The following is a 19,729-nucleotide window of genomic DNA, read 5'->3' as shown; positions in this document are numbered from 1 at the left end:
GTCTCAGCCATGGGAGTTTGTTTATTTGTCATTTAGAGAGCACGACACAGCGATCACTCTCTATCCACTTGGCAACCGCAGTTGGCGTCGTGTAGGGAGGCCCTACTATACACCACTCGAGGCACGGCAGCGGGGGGCAGAGAAGAACAAACAGTATTATCTTTTAATGATAATGCATGATCTTGTGTTTTTTCGTCCCTGACACCCGAAATGAGCGTTACATTGAAAGTTAGGCTTTGGTTTGATCAACAGGGCGTGCGCGATTTTGTACGTCATCGTGTAGGCGCCGCAAACGGTGCAGCCACCAGGTGTACATACATACAGGGGGTGGGTTACGCTTCGCGTGCACATTGTGCTGTCTTGCGTAGGGTTCAACAAGAATTAGTTTCTATACGTGCTGCTCGCCGTAGCCATAGTAGATACAGATACGCATCCATTTTAATCATTAAAAATCCACGAAAAAATCGTGGTCATACCGTAGAGAGGCACGGGGACGGGGTGGCGGAAAGAAAGCTGCATCTTATTCGGCAGCGCCCCCCCCTTCGTCATCCGCACTGCTTTTGGGCGGATATGATTTCGAGCACGCATCCATCGAGCTGCTGCTGGAGTAGCGAGCGAGAGTGTCAGGAAGGGTGCAACCGGTGCCTGTGTTGTCGAGCTTTATCTCATCACCTAGTCCTCATTCGGTAACCTGGTCCGTGAAGTGCAGTATTCCTCCTCCTCCGCGGTCCTACTAATATGTCGCATGTGATGGGGGGCGCTGCTGCTGCTGCTAAGAGGGGGCGTTGCGGGGACGTTCCCGCCATGAGGTGTCGGGGGAGGTATCTCTATGCTTGCCAACCCTAGACAAGGCCGCTTTTTTCCCCCGTTTACTGTGGAGGGGCTGCCGTAGGCGGCGAGTGCTGCGGGTGTTGTTGAGGCCGTGCCTGGAGGCACAAATTTCTGCACTTATTTGTATTGCAGGAAACGCAGTGCGATCGCACTGTGCACAGAATTCGTGAGGGAGCAGGCAGCAACCAGTGTAGCAGGGCACGCCGCCGCTTATTGCGAGCTATAGTCTATCTATAAGGAGACGTTTGTAGATAGAAGGCTGAGGAGGCGCCCTAGAGGGGCCTCTTATTAGCATCCAACGTCAACGTCTGTGTTCTGTAGACATGACATCAGCCCTCCCCCCCTTCCCTCGCGTTACTAAAGCGGCAGCTCGTGCGTCCTTGCTGCTGCTGCAGGTGCTCGAGAAAAGTGACTGCAGGAAGATGTGGAGCGGCGCTGCTCGGCATTGCCCGTGAACAAAAGATCCTGGAACGACCCTGAAGAACTTAGAGAGGACGCTCCTCCCCAGAGGGCTGCAGGATTTCCCTGAGGAAACGAATGCTGGCCGTCTGCTGCTTCGCCGTGCTGCCTTTGCATGCGGGGTGGAGCGCACTGTCGATCTCGCTTGACAGAAACCGAACATGTTGGTATGCCCTCAGTTTCTGCACAATGGAAACACCCCGCCGAAACAATGGGAAACAGATAATGGGCGTGCCCGCTAGAACAGGGCTCACTCAACAAGCCGCAGCAGCAGCAGCACATGCCTTCTGCACTCCCAAATACACGCGATACACGTTCGTGCATCTGCAGCAGTCGGACGGCTACAGAGAGGCACGAGCACAGGGAGCACACCGACAGCGGCCAGGAAGCAGGAGAAAGAGAAGAAGAAGCAGCAGGAGAAAGAGAAGCGAGAAGAGGGCGGTGTTTTATATATATGTATATGTCTATATATATATATATATATAATCTCGAGCTGTGTGACAAATAGGTTGTTGGAAGTGGATTGTGAGGCAGCGAGGCGTTGGATGGACCTGATTCTGATGTGACGAAGATTTCTTCTTCCTGAGGGCTCTCCCTCGTCTTGTCTGTAGCCTCTTCCCTCTGTGAAAGGAGAAGAGACAGTGCGTGTGGAGGGGGGGTGGGGGGGGGTGGTGATGGCTGCGCCGATCTGCGCGAGTGGTTGGTCTCGTTGCACAAGGACTGCCGCTGCTCTTGCCTCCGAGCTGCTGCGGGGGTGGGCGTCGTCTCCGAAGTCTTGCGTCTGCGTTGAGTGTGCAGACGTGGCGGCAGAGGCTTTGCTTGCGAAAGACTGCTGTTTCCCCCGTTTCTCAAAGCGTGATGTGCAAAGGGGGGGGTGGTTGCGCTCTCCCCGAAGCAGATACTGAATCTTGGCTTGTAGTTCAGCTTCTCATGAAACTCCCTTGGCGTCGAATTCTGAGGGCATCGTTTCTCTGGAGGCACATACTCGCCTTCGGGGCTGAAAGGCAGCATGCAGCGCCACAGCGGCAAATACGGGGGAGTCGAAGTGTCAGCGCGAGCTTCTCCGTCAGCGGCAGCGGGAAGAGGATGCATGCACGAGGCGGGGAATTCCAGAAACGTCATCACCACGGCAATGCATGCGTGTGGGCGCTCCGCAAGCAGCAAGTGGTGACAACTTGGAAACACAATGGCAGCGTGATTCGGAAGAAGTGAACAAAGCTGCTTGCAACATTGAACGTCTACCACGGGATCCTCTCCCCCCCAAAGCACTAAGCAGGGTGTTTGCTGAGCACCTAGCTGCAGCATCATCACGCAACAACAACGGCAAACACGCAAAAAGCAAAGACATTGCTAGCGAGCTAGTGCGGCAGCAGCACCACCACCTCTACACAAGAACAACAACTGCAAAAAAGCGCAAAAAAACAAGGGCATTGCTAGCTAGCTAGCGGTAGCACCACCTCTACACAAGAACAACAACGGCAAATAAGCAAAAAAGACAAAGACATTGCTTAGTAGCTGCAGCACCACCTCTACACAAGAACAACAACGGCAAATAAGCAAAAAAGACAAGGATATTGCTTAGTAGCTGCAGCACCACCTCTACACAAGAACAACAACTGCAAACAAGCAAAAAAACAAGGGCATTGCTAGCTAGCTAGCGGTAGCACCACCTCTACACAAGAACAACAACTGCAAAAAAGCGCAAAAAAACAAGGGTATTGCTAGCTAGCTAGCGGTAGCACCACCTCTACACAAGAACAACAACTGCAAACAAGCGCAAAAAAACAAGGGCATTGCTAGCTAGCAGGAGGCACTGCGCCGTAAAAAAGGGAGGTTTCTTCTGGCTGCCAGCCGCGAGAAGGAAGGGAGGAAGGAACGAGCATCTCTGCGGTTGGCGCACAGCCACACGCCTCTGTCAAGAAAACAAAAGGTGTACCCCCCCATACAGACAAGAACATCGCAGAAGGCAAGCAACCATGCATGCATGCATGCATGCAAGCTGAGCCAGCATACATCCAGGCTTGCCCAAGCGGAGAGAGAGAGAGAGAGAGAGAGAGAGAGAGAGAGAGAGAGAGAGAGACAGTCTGAGCTTACGAAGAGTCCTCCTGTGAGGCAGCACAGCGGGGGGAAGATCAGCAGCAGCAGATCGCATTGCGTCACTACACCTGTTCATATATACTTCGACCGTTCCACATCGGCACATGCGTGACGCAGCCGACGAACGTTGAAATGCTGCCTTTCTTTGCAAAAATTTGCCATGTGAGGCGCTTCCACAGAAGAATGCCAGGGTTGTTGGCGACGCTATTCCGAGAAGCTGTCTCCCTGGCGTGCGATCCTTCCGTGCCTGTGGAAAATTGCGATTCTCGAGCTGCAGCAGCGCTGACAGACTGCGCTTTTGCGGCAGATCGACTTTCTGCGGTGCTGCTGTTGACTGCGTGTTGACGGCGAGTGCTGCGGCTGTTTGTTTGCGCCTGCTGCTGCGTCTCCGCTGCGTTCACTCCGAGAGTGGCGTTCCCCCTCGAAGAGCTTTGAGGATCTTCGTCAGCGCAAGGTCGCCTACTTCTCTCTGAACCCTCCAGCTCGTATCGCTGCATGCATGCAGATCCATACACACAGGCACAGGTAACAGCACGCGCAGCGCATGCAAGTGCTGTTCCCCCAAGACTTGCTCGGCTCCCCTAAAGGGATGGCAAAAGGAAGCAGCGGTAACGCCGTTATAGCCGTCAGGATCGACGATAGAGTGCAGCATGGTGATGCATACATGCAGAGACACACAGAGACAGAGAGAGAAAAAGGGAGATATATATATATGAAGAGATAACGAGAGAGATAAAAAGAGATAAAGAGAGAGAGATAGAGAGAGAAAGATATATGAAGAGATAACGAGAGAGATAAAAAGAGATAAAGAGAGAGAGATAAAGATCGGTAGTAGCAGTGCTGCGGCTTGCCCCCCCGTGAAGAGAAAGCAGTTGGAGAGGAGAAAGAGCACTATGAAAGCGAGGGAGGTTTGTGTCTGGTTGCTAAAGCAATTCTCTCGTTCGCGGCTGATCCGCATGTACGCAGATGAGCAGATGCAAGCCCAGGCACTAAGACGCTGCATGCGAAAAAGCCTCTCTCATAGGTATGCCTGCGCTTCACGAATACTCCTGCAGACGCGCTAGTGAGCAGCTACTTAGGCCTCGGTGTATGCGAAGACAGCGGCGGGAGAATGTGACTCCATCACCTACCTTTAAAAACGCCTCTCTTTCAAAGCAGCAGCGGCAGAGGCAACAGGGAAAACACAAGTACAGGGGGGTGCAGCACCAACCACAGTGCTGCAGAAGAGACACGGGGAAGGGCTTTTTAGGGAGAAGACCAGCGGCAGAAATCAACGCAATCGACGTCACCAACGAAGGATACATGCAGGCGTAGCGTGCCGCAATTATCCCTCCTGCAAGCGCATGCAGACGTCTCAGAGACAGCCGCGCTGTCTTTGTACAGCAAGCACTCAATCGGTCCTAGAGGAAGCAGCAGCAGCAGCAGCTGCTGCTGCTGTTGCTGCCCCCGGAATCGCCAGAAAAGCAGTACCAGAAAGTCAACAAGCTGCGCCTCGCGCGCACGCATGTGGCAGCAACGCGTGCAAAAAGCCTCTTGCTTCCCCCCGCCGACAGCCGCGAAAACTGCGAGCATCCCCTCATGCTCCCCCGTTTTGCTTGCCCATGGAAAATCCAACGAGTGACAGCGGCGTGTCGCTCAAGTTCAGATGCTCGAGGAGTTCGCGGCTCTGCGCAACGAAGAAATCTGCGGAAAAACGCTTCTTGAAAAAGCTGTACTGAGGGGCTGCAGAGAGACCATGGCCGTACAGATCTGCACGCAGGAGAACAACCCCGAAAAAAATCGAAGCCGCCTTGCAATTCCGCATCTTTCCCACCTCGGAAGCTGCTCCGCAAGTTCTCCCTTTCTTTCTCTCATGAAAAGTGCCCCTCAATTGTCACTGCTTCGAGGCAAGCCACTCAGCAAGCGAGGGCAGTTTTGCAGTGGCACTCGCAACGAGGGCATGCTAAGCCCTCATGACAGCCACCACAGTTGCGGCAACACACCGAAAGTGATCACTCGAAATCCAAAACTGGCAAGAACGTTCTGTAGGTCTTGGAAGGTTTGCATGGATCCGTTAAGCCCATGAAAAGTCAACACCTGAGACGCATCGCGTTGCACTGCACGCAGGGCGCTTGTTAGAGGGGCGAAAAGGGAAACCTTCGCAGCTAAGAGAGCAAAAGAAGATCCCCTTTGGAGGTGCCACTGAGGATTCATGGCAAGCGACTGCTACGCATGGTGCTGGTGGTAGTTCCCTCCCCCCTCCCCCGTCACACGCCTACACCTACACGTACACAAACATGCACACAAACGCGGCTAGACGGCCCTCGCAATGTGTGTCAAGGGTGAGATCCTGTAGCTGGCTTTACCGTCTTGGTGTGTTGCATCCCCAAAACCTCGTAATTGATGATGCCGTATTTGCCTTTAAAGGTCTTGGCGTAGTCGCAAGGAGCACATACACCCTGGCGCCGAAGCCAGGCTGGTACTGGATAGTCTTCCTCCACGCTATGCACGCCTTTGTCTTTCGCCAGGATCTCCCTCAAGGAGAGGATGCGCTCATGCCGCGTGTCTGCTGCTGCTGCCTTGGCTTTGTAGCCTTTCGCAGTCAAGCGGCGGAAGGCTCCCCGCAGCAACCCCGATTTCTGCATTCCCGGATTCTGCTGGTGCTGCTGCTGCTGGCTGTGGCAGCCTGAAGGCGCACCTCCTTCCCGATACACCCGGGGGGGTGCCATGTGCAATCTCTTGGTGCTGGAGAGGCCTGCGCATCTGAAGCGCGAAAATTTCCCAGCCGCAGGCTTCTTGAAGCCACCTTCTGGCAGAAACGCGCGGCTTCTGAATCCGCTGCGAAAGAGGCTTCGAGATGCCTCTCGACGCCAGCACGGCACGAGAAGGAGCTTGCTGCCTGCCTACGCCCCTCCTTTAGAAACTCAGGATTTTGTTCGAGCCGATTCTCGGCCTCTTGGTTTCAGAAACCGCCGCGTCTTTTTCATGGGCGGTCACTCGCGCCGAGCTGATCATGAGACAAGCAGGCTTTAAGGCTGGAAGCACAGCATTGAACGTGCTGGGTGTACCTTACTTCTAAGGTCCAGAAGCGGGCCTTTTCAATGAACTCGTGGAGGCCATTCAAATATATTCAAGAAGAAAACGAAGAAAAGAACGGGTTCCCGTTTTCTGGTGAAGCTGTGCGCCTACGATTTAGGAAGTCGCACGCCTCTGCTGGACGGCGAACAGAAGGCGATGCAGCGCCCCCGTGCAATTCAAAATCCCTCTTTTCTTCATCAGCTTCCCTTGCCCACTCAAGCCTCAAATTCTTCCAAGTCAGAAACCCTAAAACCAAATATCTAAGCTCGGTTTCGCTCACCAACCCGAGCGCATGCATGTTCTGGTGTGACCAGCCAACTGCAAAGCTGCATATTCGACACGACCCCTGTTTTGTTCGGATACCGAGCGAACAACACCCCGCATGACTCAATGAAATTAATAGCAGGAAGGAAAGAGCAACAAACAACCGCACTTTAGCCCTGTGTCTTTGCCACTAGGCAGGAGCGTGCAACAACACTTACAGCCTCTGCCAGACAGACAGACACGCCATTCCTCCTTATCTGTAACATTCTTGACTTAGCCGTCCTCCCAACCTCCCCTCGGCGCTCTCTTTTGCGGCTTTAAGCCGCTGACGTTGCACCGTGTGCTTTCAAAGCTCATTCACCAACGTTCCCTCCTCCCCCTCCCCACTCCCCTCTGCCTTTTCCTCTGTGCTCTCTGCTCCCTAAGAAATAGCCGCTTTTAGCTAAAAGATGGGGAGTGCGTCCTCGTCTTCCGCGAAGAATGGAAAGAACATCGATGGCGCAGACAGCACCATCCCTGCCAGCCTCCTCCCTCCACTGAACTGGGAAGCCCTATCTTCGGATACAGTTTCGCGTTCACAAGTACTTCGACCATCAGCACTGGATTTGCATTACTACCCTCTAGACGGACGCCCTGAGCACGGTCAGTTCATAAACCACCTGCAATTAAAGATACATTATTACATATGGTATCCTCCGTGCAACAGCAGCAGACTCCGCAGCAGCTGTTGCTGCCACAAGACCAGCAGTAGCAGCAGCGGCATCCGTCCAGGGGAACGCTCCACCCCCATGTGAAAAGTGTGTGCAAGCGCGCTGGCGAGTCTCTCTTTGCCTCATGCGAAGACCAACAACAGCAGCAGAAACATGGCGAGCTGTGCGATCAGTGCAAAAGAGAAAGCGTGAAACAGAGCTGCGGCATCGTGGTGCTACTGCATGGCTATCAGTCGCATGCACGATTTTCCTGGCTTCGTCGGTGGGGAGCTCCACCCCCCGTAAAGAGAGACCCCAGAATTCATGGATATGTGTTGCATGAGGATTTGTCTCTCCTTCTTGCAGCAAACAAGGCGCAGGATACTGTGCCTGCGCTCGGGAGCTCTCTCGCTGCCACCACAGTCGCATCGGCAACAGCCGCACAGCCAGCAAGTGAAAAAGACGATTCTTTAGAGGCATGTGGCAGTTGCGCAGGCTGCTTGGGCGACCCTCAGTACAGAGGGAGCTTTGTGGAGCATTTGAATCGTCTAGGCTTCGTCGTGGCAGCGGCAGACTTGGAAAGCCAAGGTTTATCCGAGGGCTGGGGGGGTTGTAGGGGGGGTTTTCGAGAGGCGGAGGATCTGGCGTTGGATGCGATGCAGCTGCTCCACGTGCTGCGGCGGAGGATGCACGCTGTTCTTCAGGAGGATGAGGGGATATGTGGCAAGCCGAATGCGGAGGCAGGCGGGGAGCTAGGAGCTGAGGGCAAGACGCAGGAGGGGGGAACGGCAGAGGGCGAGAAGGCACTCGAGGCAGGGAATACTAGCACAGAGGATGCCATTTTAGGCAATACTGAGTTGCCGGTATTTCTAATAGGCTCTTCCTTGGGTGGTTGGACTGCTGCTCGGTGTGTAGAGCTGTTCAGAGATAGTGCAGCCATAAGGCGAGCGCTGCCCGCCGTTGCTTCTGCAGCAGCAGCGCGAGAAGGGGAGCAGCAGTCACCAGAGCCTCTGGAATGGGCAGCAGCTGCTCCTTGCTTGCGCATTCAAGGGTTGGTGCTGCTGTCTGCCATGTTTGATGTCGCCATGGCGAAGGCTGCCGCCATGTGGCGGTACACTCGCCCCTTCGTGCAGCAGCTGGCGGTATGGGCCCCTCACGTTCACATCAGCAAGGGAACCCACACGACAAAATTCAAGACTGAAACAGAGCACCGACAAAGGGATACTCTGTATATTCAAGAAGGGACAAGAGCGCGGACTGCCTGTGAAATCTTGCAGAAGGCGGAGGTGCCTGTACACCCGGATGAAACGGCTAAGATCAAGGAAAGTAGTTGTCGCGCCCTTTTGGTAGTTCACAACACCCTAGACGAGCAGTGTGGCATAGAGGGAGCTCTCACCTTTTTCAAAGGCGTGCAGCTTCAAGACAAGACGCTGCTTGCAATCAACGCGATACCCCCTGAGCGAGAGCCGGGAGAGGAGCAGCAACGCATGGTGCGCACAGAAACGGAGCAAGAGGGGGGCCAAGAAGGAGGGCTGCTCCAAGGAAAAGGCGATACGCAAGAGCATGACGGAATCGCCCGAGGGAGCCATTTCGAGCCGTTGCACTTCGACAAACGCGTTTCTCCCGAGCTTCAGAGAGAGCTGCAAGCCTGTGCCGACTGCTCGCTCAACGGATTGGATGTACACCACAGCATCGCCAGTGAAAGCGACGGCGATGTTGTGCTGGAAAAAATTGCACAATGGCTGCAACAGCGCGCCATCGGAGCAGCTAACTCGGCCGCTAGTTAGAGGAAATCTACAGCGTGTCGGGACGGCAGTCTGAAACGGAGTCAGACTCCTTCCTGCACGACGTGCGGGTGCCATAGGCAGCTGCGTAGAGATAGCTAAGCGCCGCGAACGGCGGCAGTGTTACTGATGTAGGAACTGTCTGGCTCGCTTTGACACTGCACGTCATTCCGTAAGGCAGAGGGCGGCCTGCTCCCCGCACAAGTGCTTTGCAGGAAGTAGGCGGTGTGAGGGCGAATGCAGCCGCAAATAGTTTCTTATTTCATGACCTTTTCCGAGCTTCCTTTTTAATCTCAGCAGTGATGCGGCATGGATTTCGTGTAGAGGGCGTTGTGCCTAACTTGATGCACACCCGCCTTGAGCGGATCCGTAGACAGCCCGCGTGTGCAGCGACCAGATGCATCTTCCCCATGAGCCGAGCTCTGAGAAATGCGTGTATCTGTTTGTGCATGCGGCACTTTTTGTGCCAAAAACTTTCCCTCATGTAGAAGCTGCGCAAAGGCACGGCGGTGCGTTCGCAGCCTATCGGGAGTCAAGAAAAGCGACAGCGCTGACAGGCAGGCAGCCTAGCTGCAAATTTACTGGTCCTTACGGTATTGCATGAGCTGCGTGCATGTACGTGTGTAGCTAGCGCGTTGCGCAGCCGGCGAGTTCTTTTGTAGATTGTGTCATGTCGAATATAGCCTACGGCAGCAGCGGCCCCTCTTGCTGCCCCCTACACTGCCCCAAAGTGCGTGACATCGCCCCTCCCTCGAGGAAACGTGAAGAAGGCTTTGGGAAGAAAATAATACAGCTCTCGGAGCCATGAATGTTCTGTTTGATGCTGTTTATCCCATCTAAGAAAGGGCAGGATAGCACAAATATATAGGCTGCTTGCTGCGCCGAGAAAGTTACACAGCTCCGTCCCCTTATGTTCATGAACCTCCGCAGCATCCCCGCCCTCTTCCCCCCATGTCTCGTCGTGATTGATGCTTCCGCTGCTGCACTGCTCTACTCCCCTTGCACACCTGCCAAGGCACCTCCCCAGTCTTTCGAAAAGCTCTCCCTTATCCTACGGGAAGCAGCTTCGCGCCATGGCCTACTCTTGAACGACTCTACAGAGAACCCCCCTGAGAGCTGCATGCAGTCATGCGGCTGCAGCCCCTTCTTCCGCCATAGGCTCCTCAGGCCCGTCATCCGTCTGCTGAGATTGCGACGCTCCCTGCTGGGGATGATGCGGCGTCTTTGAGGAAGTTGTTCCTTCAGACGGCACCCCCTCAACATCCATGATGTCTTCTTCCGTGGCAGGGGGAGGGGGAACCGGGCTTAAGGCTGCAGACGCAATACAAGTGCGTACTAGCAGTGCATGCAACACGGCGAAGGGACAAAAACTCGCGAAAAAAAACCTAAGCCTCCCTAATTTTCCTTCACAGGCTTCGTTTGCTGCCGCCTCCCGCATCACTAGCACACACTTCTAAGGCGTGTCAGATCCTAGCCGTGCCGAGTCACCGCCAAACAAGAAAAATTGCGCACTCTCTCTCTCCCCTACCCCCCCCATACCCCCAATGCTTCATGCATCCTTCATGCCCCAGGCAGCCGCCTTGGCCCCTGTCTTGCCCTCTAGTCCCCCCCGTTTTTCCCCATTCATTCTCCCCCGCTTTCCCTATAAGAAACCTCGTTCACTCCCTTTAAAATAGGCTCAGGAGGGGGTTAAAAGAAGGCGCAGAAATCGTAAACGGGTCCCCTTGTGCTTGTGCACACAACACAGCTGCGTGGGAGAAGCAACAGGCAGCAGCCACTGAGTCCTCACGTCTAGGCTTGGGCGTAGAAAGAATCTTTTTCGCAAGTGTCTCCAGGTCTGAACATCGCTGATCGATCTGCTCCGCAAGGATTGAAGGGTCCTTGAAGAGTGGAATGGCAGCCAGCTCTTCAAGCTGCATGCACATGAAGCCGGAGAACACGCTGCAAGTATCGCGAAAAAAAGGCACTCATGATGCAAAGTACATCGACGGTTCATGAATTTCGGATACAACATCCGACGCGCAAACACACAGAGAGACACACACAGAGAGACACACACAAACACACACACAAACACACACACAGACACACAAGCACCTGCATCCACAGACACCGTTTTGCAGGTCCAAAACCCCTGCTGCCCGTAATGCAAAGTAAGGCATTGGAAGTGATGTACAGAGTCTCGGGATGCCGCTCATGAATCTTACACACCACTCTGTTTAGCCACGCCTCGTCCGCCTCTGCTGCCTGCAACAGTTGCTGCATCTTCGGGAGCTCGATATGTGCGTAATCGGGAGACCCTCCTGTTGCAGCTTGCCGACTCTCCTGAAACACAAATACATTCCACAGTCCGCATTGCTCTAACTACACAGGCGTCAGCACGCTTCGCAGCGCCGGCAAGCGCAGTACAACTCACGCAGCAGACGTATCAAGTTGCACCAGCACCACCCTCACCCCCATACATCCACATATACACAGAGAGAGAGACTAGTCCCCGATACATACACATCCCCATACACGCATACACATACACATACACATCCCCATACACGCATACACATCCACATCCCCATACACGCATACACATCCACATCCCCATACACGCATACACATACACATGCACATCCCCATACACATACACATCCACATCCCCATACACGCATACACAACCACATCCACATCCCCATACACGCATACACATACACATGCACATCCCCATACACATACACATCCACATCCCCATACACGCATACACATACACATCCACATCCCCATACACGCATACACATGCACATCCACATCCCCATACACGCATACACATACACATCCACATCCCCATACACGCATACACATGCACATCCACATCCCCATACATGTACACATACACATACACATCCACATCCCCATACACGCATACACATCCACATACACCTCAAGCGTTGGGAGGCCCTGCGAATATTTTACCTGGATGGTTGCTCGCAGCTTGTTGACTGCGACTTGTCTCAGTTCGCTCTGTTGCCGCCTGTACTGTACAGGACCTGCAAGCTTTTTCAGCGCTTGATCATTCTCCCCGATGGCGCTCTTTGTGAGCTTCGGATCATCCTGATGGTCACCAACCCACATCTCGAGGTCCTCCAAAAGCTTGAGGAGGGCAGCCTTTTCCTCGCTCGACGCAAACACAGAAAGTGGACCACCCAGATCGTCGCGTACAGCATACACCTCCGTCTCGAGCTCGTTGAGCCGCGCCTGAATCTCCTTGAACCTGCGATCTTCATTTTCCATCTGCAGTTCCAGCTCCCGATACGTCTGCAGCTCCTTTTCCGTCAAGCGGCTGGCGCAAGGGATCCTGTGCACAGGCACCTCCGTCACTGTCTTGGCAGGAGGAGGTGCCTGAGGCGAGCCAGCGGCGGGGTCTGCGAGGGGGGGTTGTTGCTCAACCTCGGAGCTTTCTCCCCCTGCTGCTGCCCCTGCCGCTGAATCTCCCTGCTCAGCAGATGCGTCTGCCACATCCGCTTCCAGACTCTTCATGCAGGCACGCGGGAAACGCACGAGTCCGTTGTAATTCAAAGAGCAGAATACATGCACTTCGCGGGGGCCGCATCCCTCAGGCAGCTCCACGCGGCAACCCCCTGATGCAAAAACGTCGACAAACATGCAGAACACACACAGACGCATGAGAGCCAAAGGCTCAAAGTTATGCCTTTGTGACACAAGCTCTCCATGAGGAAGAGGAGCTCTCCGCGCCTCGCTACACTCATAAATCTAAGGCCTCATCTCAGTCAAATGAAAAAAAAATAAATGCAGACCTCAGTCCAAGGCGCATGTGTGCCCCTAAACCTCGGCGCGGCAGGAAAGCCGCAAGCAAACGCACACCACCATTGCGGTCACGTGCAAATGCATACATATACGTCATACGCATACACAACATCCATTATATATATATGTTACATTCATACGATACACATATTATAACATGCTGAATCAACATAATACACACATCCATCCAAAAAAACCTCCATATCCATTCAACATCACACTACACATCCATCCGAAAAAAACCTCCATATCCATTCAACATCACACTACACATCCATCCGAAAAACTAGCTGTACATCTATTCAAGAACACGATCCATATCCATTCAACACCACACTACACATCCATTCAACATCATAGGACACATCCATCCAAAAAAACTAGCTATACATCCCTTCAACACCACAGTACGCATCCATTCAACACGACAGTACACATCCCTTCAACACCACAGTACACATCCCTTCGACACGACAGTACACATCCCTTCGACACCACAGTACACATCCATTTTAACACCACAGTACACATCCCTTCAACACCACAGTACACATCCCTTCGACACCACAGTACACATCCATCCGAAAAACTAGCTGTACATCTATTCAAGAACACGATCCCCATCCGTATTTCGCACGCACCCAGATCAGCAGCCTTGCAGTCCCTGCCCAAATCCTTGTATGCGACGCGCAGATCGAAGGAGCCGCTCCTCAAAAAGGTGATTTTCCTCAAAGAATTCGTAGGCGTGCCCACTGGCAGCTCGATCTCGTGCGAGCCAACAGGGGGGAGGCTGTCAGAACAAGCAGTGCCGTCCGCTGGTTGGGGTTGGGTGCAGGAAGACACCGAGAGAGGGCCTTCTCCAGACCATGTGATAGACAAGGGATACCACAGCTTCTCGCTGAAGTCGAACTCCCTTACTTTGAAGTGCAGAGAAGCCATGGCCGCCTGAAAAAGGAACAGCGTCGGCACAAAACGGCACACGAAATGGAGAACACAGCTCTGCGAATTCGTGCAAGAACAGGCACCCCGAATGCCTGACGCGTCGGCTGTCTCGAGAGAGGCCTGCAGACTTTGCAGCGGTGGCAGTTCAAGACAGCAAATGCGGCGTTCGCTGTCTTGAATTGCTGCCCTGCAGCTGTGCACCCTAAAGCGGCAAATACAATGCACTTACATATGCACATATATATATATGTATATATATGTACATATTTCAAGCTCAAGAGCATCTCTCACTGCAATGAAAGAGAGTTGAACGTGAAAATTCAAAGACGAAACAAGCGACATACAAAACCATGTAGGGGCTTAGGCTGAGCGTGTGCTTTTATGACACGATTTAATTGTATTTTATTTATTTTGTTTTGTCCGGGTATTTTAAAGTGTTAATTCGTTTCTTTTGTATTTCTTCCGTGAATTTTCGCCGGAGACAAAACGTGGACCCAATTTAAGAGCAAAAACACCTTCCTAACGCTTGCCGCGCACCCCACCAAGGGAGAGTACGACGACCTGAGCAGCGATACACACCTGCAAGGCGCAGCCTCTCGCTACACATTCATCTCCAACCAGCGTCCTCGAAATGCCCTTTCCAAAAGCCTCGCTGATGCAGCGTTGAATCCAGGGAATGCGAGTGCAGCCGCCGATGGCCTCGACGTGTGCAATATCCGCGGAATCCACGCCTACAGAGCAGAAAGACACGAGCGCGCCTATGCGTGGAAGCGATAACGTGACGCCAGCAACGCGCATGCACGGCATGCAGCACACACATACTGTACGGACAAAAAAGCCCTAGTGCAATAAAAACCTGCACCTGTTGTGCCCAGTGAAAAAAACACCCTAGACATCCACAGGTACCAGAGTTTGAAACCATACAGCCACATGCAGACAGTATAGCACCACCGCTGTATCTATGCAAGTATTAAAAGCATAAATACACATGGGTGAAGAAGAGGCTCCAAAGAGCGAAGAAAGAATTCTACACGTTACCCTAACAAGCCGCGGCACACAGCACAAACAGAACCTCTTGATGGGAAAGACCAATGCACATATGTTCAAGAAATATACACATACATATATGCACGTATCCACATACATATATACATCTATCCACATACATACATATGTACCTACATACATACATATGTGCACACATACATATGTGCATACATACATATGTGCATACATACATACATCTATACACACGACCACAAGAGACGGTTATGTGCGGAGTTTCAAGGATTCAGAAGAGGTAAACCCGCAGCATGCACCACCCACCACTCAGAGTGATTGCCTGCTGAAGCAGCTTCAGGAGGAGTGGCTTGAAAGTGTCTTGACACAGCTCCTCGAAAAGCTTGCGAGTGATTGGACCCGACCAGTCTTTCTCGTCCATCAGGCATTCAACGGCAAAGGTAGTTTCGATATTTGCAGAAAGAATCTTCTTGGCTCGCTCTGCCTGATCCTCCAGCCTGCGAGACACGGGCGCAATTGCGCAGCATGCGTCAAACGCAGTACCCGAGACAACGATTAAAGGTGGGGGACGAACGAGCTAAAAAAAGAAATACGTCAGAGGAAACGCATGAACCACAGGATGCCCATGGACAGAGCGCGATGCGGTGTAATCGCCGTTTCGACACCTTCACAAGACACAGCACTTCTTCTCTTCTCTGCAATGTGCATTTTTAATGGTAATCCTAGAAGGCAAAAGGCCAACAGCTCTATCGACAAGAGCAACAGACCACTATCCAACCACATCCATATCCCATTACTATGAACTTCTCAAGTGCCCGATTCAAAACTTGGCACACAACAGAGCGCCCGTGTATGGCGAGAATCGTATTACACCTTCCCCCCACCGACCTCCTATTTATACCTTCCCCACCACTCATCTCTTACACTCATCTCTCATTAACACCTTCCCCACCATTCTTCTCCTACACTCATCTCTTATTTTCACCTCCCCCACCATTCTTCTCCTACACTCATCTCTCATTAACACCTCCCCCACCATTCTTCTCCTACACTCATCTCTCATTAACACCTTCCCTTCGTGCTCCCTCCCAACGTTCTCCACTTCAGACGCGTAACCTCAAAGTGCAAAAGGGGGCCCCTGGCAGCTTCCCGTGTGTCTACTCACTTGAGCTTCGCTTTGACGTTTGTCATAGGATTCATGCCATGCTTCTTTTCAAATGCTTTTGCAAAATGCTCTGCAATTAATAGATCCATGTCTCTTCCTCCCAAATCAGGATTCGAAACTTGAGCGAGAACCTCGGCTCCAGAGGAGGTGAAAGACGAAATACACACTGACGCCGTCGAATGACCAATTGACACAAACGCCACGATCGTCTTTGCATCCGAGAAGTGCTGGCGACGATAAAGGCCATAATCCAATGCAGCTGCAACAAAGAAAGAAGTGCCCCAAGCAGCAGCAACGCATGCCAGAAATGCTCATGAGCAGCACACCACCGCTTCGCCTTCTGTCGAGTCCCCCCCTCCCCGTAACGTACTTACACAAATGTTAACATACACACACACGCGCATGCATATATGAACATACATTCGCCCATACATGCATAACATATACATGTTTCCATGCATTCATACAAAATATATGCAGGTGTACACACATACATAGATTCACGTACGCATATATACATAGATCACATACATCTATACATGCATACATACATACACTCACACATACATATATACATACATACACTCACACATACATATATACATACACTCACACATACATATATACATACATACACTCACACATACATATATACATGCATACATACACTCACACATACATATATACATGCATACATACACTGACACATACATATATACATACACTCACATATACATATATACATACACTCACACATACGTATATACATGCATACATACACTCACACATACATATATACATGCATACATACACTCACACATACATATATACATACACTCACATATACATACATACATTCACTCACACATACATACATACATACACACATACATTCACGCATACACCTACTGGCCCTGGCTTGATAAGCGCCTCTTTTTCGAACCCGTGAACAGGGAGGCTTACTTGCAGTCATGTCACTAATAATCCGGAGGCAAGGAAGACCAGCAATTTGCGCAGCATCAAGGAGAGCCTCTCGATTCGCCTCTCGAAACCATGCAGGACAGGCAATTACAACCTCCCCTACAGGTCGCTGTGTGGAAACCTCCGCCACCTGTTTGAGTTTGGTTAAAAGGGCGGCGCAGACACGAGTGGCAGAGATGACTTCCTCGGCATCTCCCACCATTACCTGCGGCAGCAGCACACCACGAGCGCCCACCGACAACGCACTGCTAGGCTGTCCATACACCTACGTCCATACCTACATTCATACATACATATAAACATATACAGTTATGCATACAGCTACCGACGTACATGTCCTTCAACCAAAAGGAGGGCCAGCCAGACAGCACCCAGTACACCAACACTCAGCAACACCGAGTCAGTGATCGCACAGTTCAAAGGCGAAACACGAGGAAAAAGAGAGCTGAAAAGGGGCAACACCACCCCCAGAGCTGGGCACTTGGCTCGAATGCAGGCAGGTGCGGAAAGCCGCAGCTCTATGCACATCTGCATGCACGGTGTTTCCCCTTTCAAAAAAGATGAACGCCACTACATAGCGTCTTCGAGTGCGAGTCTTCCCGATGGGGTGCAAGGAAACCATGGGGAGGATAGGCAACAGCAAGCCTGCTCTAAATCGGCGTTGAAAGCCGAAGAAACCGACTTTGAAGCCAGCGACACCCCCAGGAGCCTCCGCAATTTCCGCGAGTTGAAACATCCTCTCTCGTTCGACGCGCGACGATCCAGAAAACGCCTCACCCAAAAGGTTCTTGAAACCACGGCAGCAGGCCTTCGCCTGACTTCTCACCTGCAACATGGATGCAAAAAATCGCAAAAAGTTTCGACATCCCAAAGAATGCATGCGATGACGCATTGGAAACGCGATGCCTTTTGCAGCGCTGAGTATGCGCGTTGGATAGCACAGGGTGCAACAAAAAGCCAACTTGACGTTTTAGTCCCACACAAGCCCGCATTTGAAACACGAGCACTTAGGCGAGCTCATGAGAAAAGACCTTCTCTAGAACACAAGTCTGCATGCACGAGTCATTGGTCTCCCTCTCTCTCCTCTCCTCCCCTCATATGCGATTCCTATTGCCCCTCGAGCGCTACTGATCTCTGTGCAACGCGCGTTTCAAAACAACCATCACGCCTCTGCTTTCACCGTCCGTCCCCTCCCAAAAAGCCCAGAGGGTGCCGCCACAGGCCAAAACACCATCTCTCAATGACGTAACGGGCGGTGCAGAAACGCGCTCTGATACAGAGCGCGTTTCTGGTCGGTTCAGACGAGGCATGGATCTTCAACCCCTGCAGGACGGGCAGATTCAGGTGCAGAAAGCAGCCTTTTCCACCCGAAGCCAGTGCAGCATGATCGCCAGCTTACCAGAGGTGCAGCATGATCACCCATGAGGCGGTGCCCCTGGGCAAAGAGAACTAACGAAGGTGTCAACCTGTCCGCCAATTCCGTTCGAACCACTGAGACAGACCCTTTATGAATAGTGGCGAGCACGCTGCTTTGCGTGCCGATGTCAATCCCCAAGACCGCCATTTTCCTGCTCAAGGAAGCCTCTGACACGTCCTAAATAAACTGAAAACGACCAACCCTCAAGCCAAAGCCCGCGAGCAAGGGAACGGGCGCTTCTCAAGTGCCACGGTCCACGAGGAAACTGAGGCTGAACAGCACTCTACCCTACAGACCCTGAACTCTCGAAACAAATTGCCGTAGAGATGAAGGTGGGGAGGGAAGGCGAAGCGCTGCACTGCGGCTGTGCCACGGCTTCTTCACCCCGTGGTATCTTCTACCGTTGTTGCAGCTTCTGTTGGTGCTGCAGCTGCACACTCTCCGGTAGCGCTGCCGCCGAGCCCGTGTCTCTTTTTCCGAGGTATTTATTATTCAGATGGACAACAGAGACCATGCAACATGCTTAGGCACCAAGGGTTAATGCGTGAGGCTACAGACACCGTCAACGAATGCTGCGCAGGAAGCCTCTCCTCCCCCCACAAACCACCTGGGCCCTCTCGCGCTGCGCGCTAGAACACGTCGTCGGCTTTTGTTTTTAAACCTTTTACACAAATTTGCACAAGGTAGAAACCGTTGACTTCAATGGCACGGGCGGGGCACATGGTTTCTATTGGCAGGCGTATCTCCGTCCTTCCCCGCCAGGCAGGGGAGGGGAGCCGAGAGAAGCGCTGGGGGGAACTGCACGGAAAAAACAGAGTGCAATACCAGGAGTGCCATCAATACCCCAAGTTTGGGCTTCTAGAAATATCTGCAGGCTTGTCAGAGAGAAGAGAGGTCTGTTAAGGCATTGCCAAGGAAGTGCTGCAACTCGGAATGCTGTTTCTTCATAAGCAGGGTAGAGGCGCTTTCTCACTGCGCTCTGCTTTGTATCGTCTGTGCAGACGAAGTAGTTGAAAGCACGCGCAAAAATTATCTCAGTTTCATAGGAAACCTCTAGGGCTTAGTGCGTAAACTCGCTATTGAAGCCTCAGAAATTAGGTTCGAGGCGCTAGAGTCCCAGTATACTGGACCGAGTGGTACACTTCGACGCTTTCTACTGCACAGGTTGGATTTGATGGAGCATAGGTTGAGTGTATCGTCTTCTTGG

The 19,729-nt window shown here is 52.4% G+C and overlaps 3 protein-coding genes across 3 annotated transcripts; 1 reads left to right on the top strand and 2 right to left on the bottom strand.

Annotated features, from left to right (window-relative positions):
* Window positions 1–53: 53 nt before the first annotated feature.
* LOC34617444 lies at window positions 54–6,011 on the bottom strand. The gene is made up of 8 exons (XM_026335979.1): window positions 5,733–6,011; window positions 5,370–5,463; window positions 4,987–5,136; window positions 4,518–4,720; window positions 3,456–3,878; window positions 1,785–2,586; window positions 1,208–1,472; window positions 54–198 (listed from the first exon to the last, which is right to left on the bottom strand). Exons 1-8 carry the CDS (start codon window positions 6,009–6,011, stop codon window positions 54–56), a joined length of 2,361 nt encoding a protein of 786 aa, XP_026191764.1.
* A 1,146-nt stretch (window positions 6,012–7,157) lies between these two features.
* On the top strand, window positions 7,158–9,184 carry LOC34617445. The gene is made up of 3 exons (XM_026335978.1): window positions 7,158–7,461; window positions 7,497–8,882; window positions 8,922–9,184. Exons 1-3 carry the CDS (start codon window positions 7,158–7,160, stop codon window positions 9,182–9,184), a joined length of 1,953 nt encoding a protein of 650 aa, XP_026191763.1.
* A 1,620-nt stretch (window positions 9,185–10,804) lies between these two features.
* Window positions 10,805–18,669, bottom strand: LOC34617446 (heat shock protein 105 kDa). Its single transcript, XM_026335977.1, has 11 exons — window positions 18,505–18,669; window positions 17,788–17,931; window positions 17,088–17,310; window positions 16,125–16,383; window positions 15,266–15,456; window positions 14,519–14,670; window positions 13,639–13,942; window positions 12,146–12,810; window positions 11,393–11,506; window positions 10,960–11,094; window positions 10,805–10,846 (listed from the first exon to the last, which is right to left on the bottom strand). The coding sequence occupies exons 1-11, from the start codon at window positions 18,667–18,669 to the stop codon at window positions 10,805–10,807; spliced, it is 2,394 nt and encodes a 797-aa protein (XP_026191762.1).
* Window positions 18,670–19,729: the final 1,060 nt, after the last annotated feature.

Source organism: Cyclospora cayetanensis, unplaced genomic scaffold (assembly GCF_002999335.1).
Source record: "Cyclospora cayetanensis isolate NF1_C8 unplaced genomic scaffold, CcayRef3 CcayRef3_contig_88, whole genome shotgun sequence".
NCBI lineage: Eukaryota > Apicomplexa > Conoidasida > Eucoccidiorida > Eimeriidae > Cyclospora > Cyclospora cayetanensis.
The sequence above is the reverse complement of the archived record's forward strand: the minus strand, read 5'-3'. Positions and strand labels throughout refer to the sequence as shown.